The 12,804-nt window shown below is 44.8% G+C and overlaps 1 protein-coding gene across 9 annotated transcripts in view; it reads left to right on the top strand.

The window, feature by feature from the left end:
* Eml6 (echinoderm microtubule associated protein like 6) overlaps nt 1-12,804 on the top strand; it is a 283,002-nt gene that overhangs the window by 259,936 nt on the left and 10,262 nt on the right. For 7 of the 9 annotated variants that reach the window (XR_001779999.2, XM_017314517.2, XM_017314513.2 and 4 more), the window contains 6 exons: nt 1,152-1,160; nt 1,984-2,062; nt 4,388-4,517; nt 5,990-6,088; nt 7,003-7,176; nt 11,054-11,262. Coding sequence is in view for 8 of the 9 variants with exons in the window: in XM_017314517.2 (XP_017170006.1) it covers nt 1,152-1,160; nt 1,984-2,062; nt 4,388-4,517; nt 5,990-6,088; nt 7,003-7,176; nt 11,054-11,262 (700 nt within the window). In the remaining variant the exon portion in view is untranslated. The remainder of the gene's footprint in view (nt 1-1,151; nt 1,161-1,983; nt 2,063-4,387; nt 4,518-5,989; nt 6,089-7,002; nt 7,177-11,053; nt 11,263-12,804) is intronic. The other 2 variants (XM_017314515.2, NM_146016.2) reach the window with 1 other exon arrangement.

The raw sequence follows: 12,804 nt of genomic DNA, 5'->3' as shown, positions 1-12,804 counted from the left end.
GCTCTAGACTGTGCTTGTGAAGAAAGACAAACTCTCAGACTGCTTTACTGCTTTGGTTTTTAGAGTTTGGGGCTTTTTTTTTTTCCTTAACTGAAAATAAAGATGACCAAAGGCATCAAATTGCCTTTCTGTGTGTATATATACAATTTCATGTATATATGTATAAACACAGTGTTTGCACTTGTATGCATACTCTATATTGTATAATATGTTGTATATTATATAACTTGTGTGTACTCTGGAACCATTCAACCCTGTGTTGAATCAGAAGTTCTGACCTATGTGGTAGATCTAGCACACTCTTGCTCCCATTGCACCCCTGGCTTGCTTTTGTCATATACTTCAACATTCCTAGGTAAAAGAAGAAACCCAAAGATTTTATTTGAAAGTCCCACTAAGACAGGAGAAAGAGAAGATGTCCTGGGAAGTGATAATGAAAGTGTAGGAAATGTCTGTTGAGGGAACTGAACTGGCATGCCACAATCCTGGGATTTTGCTCAATTTGATGGTAACAATGTCAGCTGGGGGTGTTATTTACAGAGATGTCCTTTCTCTCCATTTTAATACCATTTGGTCCAATTATCACTTATGATTACATAATTTGTTTTGATTGAAGAATTTCTGAGAAAAATAAAGGTACCTTGTTTCCCCTGCCCCACCCCACCCCCCAAAAAAATCCATTAGCTATTCCAGCTGACAAGCTGACCTACTGAAAAACCTGAGCTTAGGCTAAATTATGAGTCAAAATTAATTTGGGAACAAAGCCACCCACTGTGCTTTGTTCAAGTCATCCAAGAGGATGCTGTTTCCTGACAATGAGTCCCTCCCCAGTACACTCTAAACTAAGCAAACTCCCCAGGCGTGAAACCAAGCGTGCAGGAAGCATTGGCAAGGCCTCCTTTTCTCTTCCCACCATGTAGACAATTAGTACAGTCTGCCCAAAGACGCCAGGGTATGACTTGGTAACCGTGTAGCCTGGTGCACTCTTTCATTTCTGTTTTAGCTCTTGGCTGGCATGCTGTGGAAGCATGGGTTGTACTACATAGGAATGTCTGGTCACTTGGTACTTGCTTGTGCATGAGTGAGGTGCTTGCTGGTGCTGCCCTAGCCTGAACTAAGTTTCTTACTTGCCTTTGTTTTCTGCTTCCAAGGGGATCCAGGTAATTCTTTCTCTTTGTGTTTCCCTAGAACACTGACTGCTGGTGTGGGACTTGGGACAGGAATTACTACAGAACTCCTTCCTCCCATGCTAAAATTGCAAAAGTCTGACCAAAGGGATCCCACTGTGGCCAACAACTGGCCTACTTGTACAGGAGTCCTTTAGGGTTTCCTCTTAGTAAACTCTCTTAGCTAAACTTAGGAGTATCGTTCACTAAAAGGTAGAAGGAAAAAGCAAACTTTGGTGTAGTGACAGCAGCTTGATGTGGACCATAACCCTGAGTGGCAGACCAGAGTGGGGGATGAGGTTTTTCAGCCCGTTCTTCCTTTTGCCCTTTTCTGTGGCCAGACCAGCCAGATACTTTACACACAGCTTCAGAGCCTATTCCACAGCTTGCTTTCTAAGTCCTGCTACACAGCAGGCTAGGCTTTTGACCACCTGTTGGAGAGATGGCCAGTGAGGTCAGGAAGCGTGACCACTTCTTTTGCAAACATAGACTTGTCCTTAGCTTTAAATTGAGTCCCTCTAGCCAAGGATTCTTCTTGGGTCCCAGGATACTGTTAGGTATTGGGGGAGTGGGACCTGATGCTTTGAAAGTGCTTAGTTTATGACCTGTGAGCCCAGGCCCACATTGCATTGGAACAGCTTATATTTCAAGGTATTGTTTCTAATGGGGTGAGAGAGGAAAGCTGGACTGAACATCCCATGGGGGAATGTCGTCTGAGAAGCAAGAGAAGCAAGGACCTCCCTGGCTCTGGCTTTAGCTAGCTGCCGGGCCAGCAGCCTTTTATTCAACCCTGTGCTGCTTCTGACCTCTGTTTCAGACCACCCGTTAGCCGTGCAGCCCCCCAGCCCGAGAAACTCCAGAAGAACAACATCACCAAGAAAAAGAAGCTGGTTGAGGTGAGGAGGTTCAGCCATCATGCATGTTCGTCTGATTCCCGATGCTCTGACACAGCCAGGGGACATCTACATTTGCCTGACTTAAAGAATACATCCTGGCAAATGAGCCCAGATGGGGTCTGTTGGCTCCCTCTTGTCTCCATCTCCATTCTGTATGCATTGTATCCCCTGTCCCATCTCTGGGACCAACACTGGGTCACATTCCTTCTCCCTCAGCCTTACCTAAATCATCACTAACTATAAAAGCATTGTGCCCCTCAAACCTGGCCATTGTCCTAGGCACTCTGCCTCCTGGGACTTCAGCTCCTTTTTTACAGATAGGAAGGACGTGAGTAGCACACATCGCTCATCTCATTTCTGCCCCAGTGCCAGGTGTTGTCTGTTTCTTTTCCACTTGTCAGAGAGAGGTGGAGACTGTTGCTTTCCTTTGCACATGAGGGATCTATGGTGGAAGGATGATCAAGCAGCTCATAGGACCCATTACCAAGATCACCAGTCCAGTGAGGGGGCAAATCTGGGCCTACAGTTGAGACTCGAGGGTCTGCTCCAGTGAGCCTGCTGTTTTCATAGACCCACAGCCCAACATCCTCTCTTCAAAGTTTAAATATTTTATGCGTTGTCCTGACTTTAATACCCAAAAGGGTCTCACACTGCCAGTGAGAGTCTTGTTCATGCTTTGAAAACCTCAACCAGAGTAGCCTTGCTAGCTCATGACCTATGAGTTCCCTGCAACTAAAGCTCACCACCTAATGTTCTCCCATGGTCTGGAACTGTGAAGTCCTGTGTTTTAATTCTGCAGCCTGGATGCAGAACCTCTTAGTTCCCCCACACTGTAGTTCTTCCAGAACTTTTTCTGGGTTGCCTCTATGGGACCTTCATTTATGGTCATCCAGAGCCCTCCTACCCACCTCCACCACACCCATGTTCCATAGGCCTCAGCACACACTTGTCTGCCTTCCCTCTGCTGGCAGACCATAAATTCTCACTGCTGCCACAAGTTTGTTTTCTGGAAAGTAATTTTTTTTTAATATTTATTTTGGAAGATAGCTCAAGTTAGTAAATACAACTGGTATGGGACTTTGGACAGGATCGAACAGTACAAGAGCCATCATGAGCCAAGTTGGTGCCTCTCTTCTGTCAAGCAGAGGCTCAGGGGTACCTAAAATAGTTTTTCTCTAAGAAATTCTTGAACTGCTGTCATAAACACAGTGAAATATTAGTGCTTCCTAGCACCTGAGTTTACAACTCCTGAAGTAGTTAATCTACTGAGCCCATCAATGTCTTTTCTAAATTCCCAGAAGACTGTCTGCCTGACCATTCTTGGTTCAATTGGCTACTGTATTCAGGATAATGTCCCATATTACATTCATTCCTGGGAAACACGTTGAAGGAATCTAAGGATGTGTAGAGACTCATTTAGTTGAAAGGAAGAGAAGGGATTTTCAGGTGAAAGGAACATTAGAAAACAAGTTGATAGATAGAAAGTCCTATGATCAATGGGCTAAGTGTCCATCAGCTTACCCAGTATGCTCAGAAGATGGCTGTGTAGGGGGTAAGTCTTGTGCCAGCTCAAGGAGTTTAGGCTTTACCTTAAAGACAGTGAAAGATGATGACTGCATTTTAGGAGCTATAATGTGATGTTTGCAATTGGCTAGCTCCATAGGGCCAAAATTGGGGAATCTGGAGAAGTAGGACCCACCCTCTATAAATCTTGTTTTTGGAGCTAACACAGGGCCAGGCATGGAGGAGTTCAGTACAAGTATGTTGAATGGAATCAAGGGTTGATCTGAATCAGCCACTGCTCTTTGGCATAGAGGATGTGACAAATGAGAAAACTACGAATCCCGAGAACTGTCTAGTTGCTGGGGAAATTCAAATGTACAGAAACTTTGTGGGACAAATCATAACCAACCCATCAGGCATGACCCCAGCTCACCCAGCAGCCTTGACAGCAGTCACAGCTGCTTATGGGACCTGCTCATGGTGGTCTCTGAACCATTATTCATCTGAGCTAAGGAGTGAATATCTGCCAGGGCATACATGTGAGACTTCTAAGTGACCACTGGAGGCCACCTAGCCTGCACATTGTGACTCACCTGAAGAACGTAAAAGTCGTGTTAGTTTATTTAGGGAAAGTCACTGTTTTTAACATTTCAGTGGACTGGAAAGGGGGGCTGTGTTTCATCCTTATCTGGTCCAGTATCTTCATTGAATGATATCGGCCTCCCATTATGTTCCTGTGAGAAATGTGGCTACTCATGCAATGTGCAGCGTGGCATTGTTCCTCTACTGTTAACCTGTAAGGATGACTAACTGTGTGCGCAGGAGCTGGCTCTGGACCACGTGTTTGGCTACCGAGGATTTGACTGCCGCAACAACCTGCATTACCTTAACGATGGTGCCGACATCATTTTCCACACTGCGGCAGCTGGCATTGTGCAGAACCTCTCCACAGGTAGCCTCGCCCACTCAGCTCTTGGATCCAGGCCTCTTACCTTCCTAGCCTCAACCTAGACTGACCATGGCAGGAGTTACCTGTGCTTCTGCCAGCTTCTCTGCAGTGAGAGGGAAGAGAGTGGGGAGAAGCCAGGGGGGAAACAGAAGTGAGACTGAGAGTAAAGCAAATGGAGCCAGTTTCCATCTCTTAGAATGGTGATGCTCCTGCTTCTGTCTCCCAAGTGTTAGAGTTAGAAGTGATGCCACAGGACCCAGCTTGTTTTGACTCTGGAGCAGTATTCACAGAAATAGTCATCAATAGAAGTACTCAGCACCCTCTTCCATGATTTCAACAAGAAAATAAAGCTTGAAAAGGAAACATTTCAAGCAGAGAGTGTGTAACAGACTCACATCCACATCCTCACCACCAGATCAGATATAACAGCCTCTATCTTCCCAGCTTCATAGCTCATGTTCCTCGCTGAGTCCAGTAATTCATGGCTAGATTTGAATGTAGTCACTGAGTCATTTTGATTTTCCTCCCTTTTGGGTAGGAAGGCTTTGAGGTTTTTCATGTTTTCTCAGTTTTTTTTTTTTTTTTTTTTAGGCACATGCCATGGTTTTAATAGTACTATCCCCTTCATTATCAACACTGCCACTTGGGCATGTGAGTAGGTTTTTTTTTTTTTTTTTTTTTTTTTTAAAGATTTATTTATTTATTTATTATAAGTACACTGTAGCTGTCCTCAGACACTCCAGAAGAGGGAGTCAGATCTTGTTACAGATGGTTGTGAGCCACCATGTGGTTGCTGGGATTTGAACTCCTGACCTTCGGAAGAGCAGTCGGGTGCTCTTACCCACTGAGCCATCTCACCAGCCCGTGAGTAGGTTTTAAAAGGCCTTTAGGAAGTCTGGAAACACACCGAAATAGATGGGAAAATACTTCCTTCCATGTCATGTGAACTATGTTGACTTTAGGATAAAGCTTTGACCTGTGCCATTCGGGCACCCAGGTGGGTAGATTCCTGCTACGGGGACTCTGTACATGGTTCTCCTAGAGCCACGTTGCCCAGCGCAGCATCACCTTCAGCATCGTTCTTTTCAGCACCCCGCCCCTCTTTCAGAGCAGGGGCAGATGTTGGGAAGATGATCTTGTACCAAGGGGAAGAGCGATGAAGTTCACCCCTTAGTCTCTGGAAGGCTTTGTGTTTGGCCTGTGTGCTGGACCCACACAGGAAATAGGAAATGCTAAAGCAGATTGTGGGCACTAGCTTTTGTCCTTCCAGACCGACATCAGAGCATGTGATTTTATTATTATTTTTAAACAGTCCCCCATAGCCCCGAGGCTATTCTGAAAATGATAATTCTGAAAACAATAATTTGGCTTTTCTAAAAGCACAATCTTTTATCAGACATATCCAGAGTTCCCAATCCCGCTCTGTGATAGCCCTTGGATCTCACTACTCACCTCCCATGGTTCCTCTTTTCTAGGCAGCCAGAGCTTCTACCTGGAGCACACGGATGACATCCTCTGCCTCACAGTGAATCAGCACCCAAAGTACAGAAATGTGGTGGCTACCAGCCAGATAGGTAGGGCTCCTTACTGGCTTCTTGCTGTTCTTGTGGCTATATAGACCACTGGTTTATGAACACTTTCAGGAGATGAGCAGGTTAGGCCCTTTCTTGGTGATGTCTCAGTTGATTTTTTTTCTTGAGTTTTAAAATATAGCACCTACATAACTTCTGTTGATACATGTAGTGACCAGTGATGCTGAGGGGCCATAAAATAAGACCAAAGCCTGATAATTAAACAAATAGATGGTCCTCTTCCTTGCAGACTGGACCCTTAGATGTAAGTGAGTCCCATGTCTCAAAGCCTGACAGTTATGCTTGGCAAGGATGTATTGCAGCATGTGTGCCAGCTCCCTGCCCTGAGACACTGCCTGCCACAAATGTAAACTGGCACATTTGTGAAGTCATCTGCTTTTGTTTTTACTTTGTCTTCTCAAAGGAAGTCCTTACAAAAGAATCTCTTGCTTGCTCTCATCAAAGCCATGTCCATTTTAATCCATCATTTGGAGTCTTCTGGGCTGGGGCTGAGAGCTGCACTGATAGGAACAAGACTTACTTTGCTATTGTTTCCCTTGATTCTTCTTCATTGTCATTGCCCACCATTGCAGGTGACACCACAGAGAGCACAGGTAAGGCTGTCCCAGCCGGGACAGTTCCCATCCACACAGCAAGGTCATGCCAATGTGTCATTTGCTGGTTATATCTGGATGTGCTACAGATACAAATAGAAACTCACCAGTTCCCTCTGCAAGAATGTCAGACATAAATACCCATATGCTCGGCCTTCAGCAGCAAATTCCTCAGTGTCTTTCGTTGGCCAAGTCAGACTAGATGTCTCTTATGCCACCCTCACTATAACTGTCTGAGGAAAGGCCTCTGATGGAACACAGACACTGAGGTACCACCATCTCTTTCATGCCTCCCATACTCAGGGACAACACCTTCAATTCATATCTGGGATGCAATGACCAAACACACCCTTTCCATGCTGCGGTGCTTCCACACCAAGGGGGTGAATTACATCAACTTCAGTGCAACCGGGAAGCTCCTGGTGTCTGTGGGCGTGGATCCAGAGCACACCATCACTGTCTGGAGATGGCAAGAAGGTAACACGCTGGGCTTCATGCTGCTTCTACAGGGCTCCCCTGTAGAGTGAGCTGGGATGGAGCTCCAGACTGCCTTTCCCAACCCTCCCTCATGGGTCCTGCTGCAAGGTGAGCACAAGCCTTGGTGAGCTACTCTCAGACCCACTCTACTCCCCCTCACCTCCCCCCTCCCATTCATGGCCAGTTGGAGGCAGCTCAGGAGACTGTGGTGGCTAGTGAAGGACCTTCGGGTATGTTGGGAGAAGGCTAACACTGTCCCTGTGCATCATCACCACCTCCCACCCAGACACTGTCCTCAGCGCTCTTTCTGGTGGCCTCTGTATTCTGCTCCAATTGTTTTACCTTGGCTGCCTTATTAGAACTGAAGTGACTAATAGTCACCAAAAGCAAATTTTAGCTGTTCAGGTCTTTTTATGCATTAATACTTCTGAAATGAGGATTCACCTTAATCACTGTAGGTGAAGATGCCTCTAGGGGTGAAGTGGCCTTTCACTGAGGTGGCCCAAGACCATCAGAAAACACAAATATTTACATTATGATTCATAAAGTAGAAAAATTGTAGTTATGAAGTAGCAACAAAGACAATATTATGGTTAGGGTCACCATAACATGAGGAACTGTATTAAAGGGTCACAGCATTAGAAAGGTTGAGAGCTACTGGTTTATAGTATAATTAACGATTTTTTTCTTATTCATTCCCAACACACACACACACACTAGCTGCTACTAAATTTGTAATTGTTTTACAATTAGAAATATGCAATTTTCAAAGTATATCCTCACATTGGCCTTGGCAAAAGCAGATCCAATTAGTAAGGGCAATAATGAGGTCTATCTGCAGCTGATATCTGGGACACGCTGAGCAGGCAAGTAGAGAGGTGGCTCCAATCTGGGACTCGAGAATCCCATTATCTCCTCATCTTCTCATGGAAGGGGAGGGAAGAAGGGCTTTAAACGGATGTTTACATTTTGAGGGAAAAAAATGCCATCTTTCTTGAGCCTGACTTAAGAGAGGCCAGTGGCTGACAAATGTTAAGGATAAGTCTCCTTACACTGCACTGGGAGTCAGCCTGACCCACAATATTTTTAGAAAACCACGCCACCATCTTCTTGTTGACAGTTCACTATCTTCAAGTGTCCCCCACAACCCATCTCTCTGGGATGCAGATTGATTGTTTGTGATACCAGGTAGTCAGTGAATCAACCAGACCGTGCTGATAAGAAGTGGAGTTTCAGCCGGGCATGGTGGCGCACACCTTTAATCCCAGCACTCGAGAGGCAGAGGCAGACGGATTTCTGAGTTCAAGGCCAGCCTGGTCTACAAAGTGAGTTCCAGGACAGCCAGGGCTATACAGAGAAACCCTGTCTTGAAAATCCAAAACCAAAAAAAAAAAAAAAAAAAGAAGTGGAGTTTCCTACCTTACAGCCTTGAAGCATCTCAGAGTTGGAAGGGCTAGGCACATCTTTTACCTACCTTGCAGGACCAACTCACAGGAATCCTGCAGTTCTTTTCTGGCAGGTTTCCTTCCTTTTACATGGGGATCTCCAAAGACACACAGCCCCCATCACTTTCCAAGAAGCCTGTCCACTGTTAGTTCTTTTCGTAAAGTCCTCTCTCTATGGGGCAGAGTTCTGTTCCAGGTGCCTTTTTGCTCAGGCTGCTGACTCTAGCTGCAGTTCCTGAGAGAAGAGTGAGGCCATGGCCCCTGCCTGTCCCCATCTTCAAGCTCCTGCTCCCTCTTGACCTCCCCTACTTGTCCCTCTAGCTCACGAGGCCTACTCGAGCCTTAGGTCTAGATTCTTCTTATCTGAGGCTTTTCTGACCTCCCAGGGAAGTGAGTACTAGAAAAGTCAGATCTTTTGATGAGCTCCCAGGAGGAGAGAAGCTTGGAAGGTGGTCTCCTTGTGTCTGTCAATCTATACAGAAGGGCTCTAACCAGTTGCTATCTCTTCACAACTGAATGGACATGGCTTCTCTTCCCTTCTCTAGTGTGTTGTACTTTTTCCTTCAAGTCCTGCCTTCCTATAAATAGAACATATTGGGGGAGCACATATATACATTTGTATTATCAGTAAAGAGCATAGTGTGCATTCCTGAGTTGCTAGTGGGTCATTTTAGAGAGCACATGTGTGAGTAATAAAATACTTAATATATACTTTATATTATTACATAATAATGACTTTAAGTGGACCTCTTATGTACAACACGTGTTTCAGGTCCTATATATATTTATGTAACTTCTTCTGAACAGACAAGAGACTAAGTCACTGTCTCACAATGAAAAATTCCTATGATATTAAAACAAGAGGAGAAAACCAGTGGTTTAAATATGGCTCTCATTATAATTTTGTATTTCCTCCATAGCTGGTGAGGCTGATCCTCTTTGGATCTCTTATTGGCCACTTACACTGCTGCCTGGTAAAAGGTGTTTCCCCTGGAGACAATGATTTGTTGGTCTTTATAGATCATTAATGTTAATCCTGACACAAGAGTTGCAAATACTTTTCTTCTTGTCTGTTGTTTGCTTTCAAACTTAGTTTATGTTATCTTTGGAGCCCACAGGTTTTTTTGTTTGTTTGGTTTTTTGAGACAGGGTTTCTCTGTGTAGCCCTGGCTGTTCTGGAACTCACTTTGTAGACCAGGCTGGCCTCGAACTCAGAAATCCGCCTGCCTCTGCCTCTCGAGTGCTGGGATTAAAGGCGTGCACCACCACCACCCGGCACCCATAGGTTTTTAAAGTCTCAGGTAAAGAGGGTACCTGTTACTACTGTGATGACTTTCAGTTGCTGTGTTTTGATAATTGTATGAAGTAGAGGGCCTCTCCTGACACAGCCTCCCCTAGAAAAGGCTTCCTTTGTGGAGTATCTGAAGCTAAAGGGTGGGCCAACTTCATTCAAAATCCACTACCAACACAACCTCTGCTATCCTGGAGAGCAATCATGAAAACAAATGAACAGAAGAAAAAGATCTAGATAAATAATAGAGATGGGGAGAAGAAACTGGAACTGAAACATTGAGCATGTGGAAAGAGCCTTGAAGAAAAAGTAACAAGTCTAAAATAAAAATGCAAACTTTAAGGATTTAAAAGTATAAAAAGAGTCTTTAAAAGCAGGCAAAAGGAATAGAAACCCAGAGGTTTTAAAAGGACCCAAAGGAATGGTAAAGTTAGTCACCAATGTGGAATGGTCACCATGACCAAGCATGTCCCCTGCATCCATTCTTAGCTTCTCACTGCATCTTAGCAGGTACTATTGCTGTCCAACTACAGGCGAGGAAGCTGAGGGCAGAGCAAAGAGGTTAAGATGTTCAGGGTTGTTCTTCAAGTGGAGTTCAGATTCAAGATGAAGGCTCAGTGAGACACAGAAGACATTTAGAATATGGAGTAAGAAAAACAAGTAACTAAATATAAAAAGTAAAAAATTTAAACTTAAAGCCCACAAACTGAAAAGGAATGCTGAGGTTAAAGCTAATAAATGCAGGGAATCTTGAGCGGAAAGAAGAAAATAAAAGGTGTATGAAGAATCTGAGCCCAAGTGACCCTGAGTCAGGAGGGGCATGCTGGGGTGAATAGATCTGGGATGAGGAAGATGTGGGCATGATCAATTCTACCTGTCTAGAAGCTTCCACCTCATTGACCACAGTCATTTCCTACTCTAGTCGTGACTTTGTGGGTAAGGGTTAGTAGCACCCACTTCTCTGGAAATTCCCCAGACACTGATAGATGGCCTCCTTGGGATGTCTGAGAGGAATCTGATACAGTTAAAGGAGCACTGACTTTATTCGGAGTGAATGTAAGACCAGCCTTGGCTGTAACTTCCTGCCCTGGTCCATGAACAGAAAGGGGACTGGTATCATTGGACTCTGTCATCCACACAGGTACCAAGGTTGCCAGCCGAGGGGGCCACCTGGAACGAATATTTGTGGTGGAATTTCGCCCTGACTCAGACACACAATTTGTATCTGTTGGAGTCAAACATATGAAGTTCTGGACTCTGGCAGGAAGTGCTCTGCTGTACAAGAAAGGGGTCATCGGGTCTATGGAAGCTGCCAAGATGCAAACGATGCTGTCCGTGGCTTTTGGTGCTGTGAGTTCCAACAGATACTTCCTCAAAAAGTGTCCTGAATCCCTTAAGCATGGGCATGGGATGGTGGGGAAGGGATTGGCCAAGAAGCTAAAATCAACAAGAAAGCCACTTCTACTTTTTTCGATTAAGAAGCTTTTAGTAATCAGTGTTACCTATCCTTAGCATCAGTAGGTGAATAGATCTCAACATGTGCACATGTGTGTTTGTCAGTGTGCTGGTGGATATGTGCAAGTGTGAATACCAAAGGGCAACTATGGGTGGTGTTTGCTCCATCAAAGTAGTCTACCACTGAACCTGAAGTTTGTTAGTTAGTCTAGGATGGCTGGCCAATGACCCTCAGGGATCTATCTCCCTGTCCCTAGGTCCTCGAAATGACACACAAGCACATACCACACCAGGCTTTTTAAAATTTAGGTTTTGGGGATTGAACTCAAGACCTTGTTCTTGCAAAGGCAAATCCCTTAATTAACTACATTTTACACGTTGTTGTTGTTATTGTTGTTCTCAAAATGTTGAATCAAAAGTATTACTTTTCTCATTGCTATAACAGAATAGCTAAGAAAAGCAACTTAACCAAGGAAGAGTCCATTGTGGCTGGTGTGTTAAGATCAGAACATCATGACAGGAGAGACACTATGGCATAGCATAAGCATGTAGTGTCCACAGTCAGGAGGCAGAGAAATGAACTCTTGTGCTCAGCTCATTTTCTCCTTATTCAGTCTGACACCCCAGAAAATGGGATCCTGACATCCACATCCTGGGTGTCTCCCATTTACATTGTCCTTTCTAGAAATACAGAAACATGGAGAAGTGGTTTCCATGATGATTTTTAATCCATCCAAACTGACAGCGAGCAACCATGAAGGGGTGACACCCAGGGCAGGTGACACCAGAGTACACACTGCTTAGGCAACCCTTGCAGATGCTAGGAATAATTTCCACTCTCAAGGAGTGGTCCTTTTTCTTCCTGGCCCCCTCCTCCACCAATACCTCAGTAGAAACTTCTGGCATATATGTAAGGCAGCTCCTGGTGTTTCAAGTCTGATGTGTCCACTTCCTAGTCAGGTTTCCTCTCTGGTTGGAGTTGGCCCCTCCCCTATGGTGGCCTGTGGTATTCTGTCTCCTGCTGATCCTCCAAAGTTTCGCACAATAGGGATACAAAAATGTCCAAACAAATTAGCAAGTAAATTACAAAGCCAGGTGACTGTCTCATGTTCCATGTTCTCTGCAAATCTGTTTGGCTTAATTTGGATCAGACTGATAATGCTTGGCCTATCCTCTCAGCAAAGGAGCCAGTGTGGCTGGAGAGACCATTCAGTGGCTAAGAGCACTTACTGTTCTTCCAGAGGACCTTAGTTCAATTCCCAGCACCTACTCGGTATCTTATGACTGCCCATAACTCTGGTTCCATGGCATCCAAAGCCTGTGGCTTCTATAGGTAATTATACTTATGTGCCTGGACACCTGCACATACACACACGCACACACAAACACACGCACACACAAACACACACATACAAATGCATAATTCAAAATAAAGAA

This window comes from Mus musculus, chromosome 11 (genome assembly GCF_000001635.26).
Source record: "Mus musculus strain C57BL/6J chromosome 11, GRCm38.p6 C57BL/6J".
NCBI lineage: Eukaryota > Metazoa > Chordata > Mammalia > Rodentia > Muridae > Mus > Mus musculus.
This window is presented reverse-complemented; position numbering and strand designations above follow the sequence as displayed.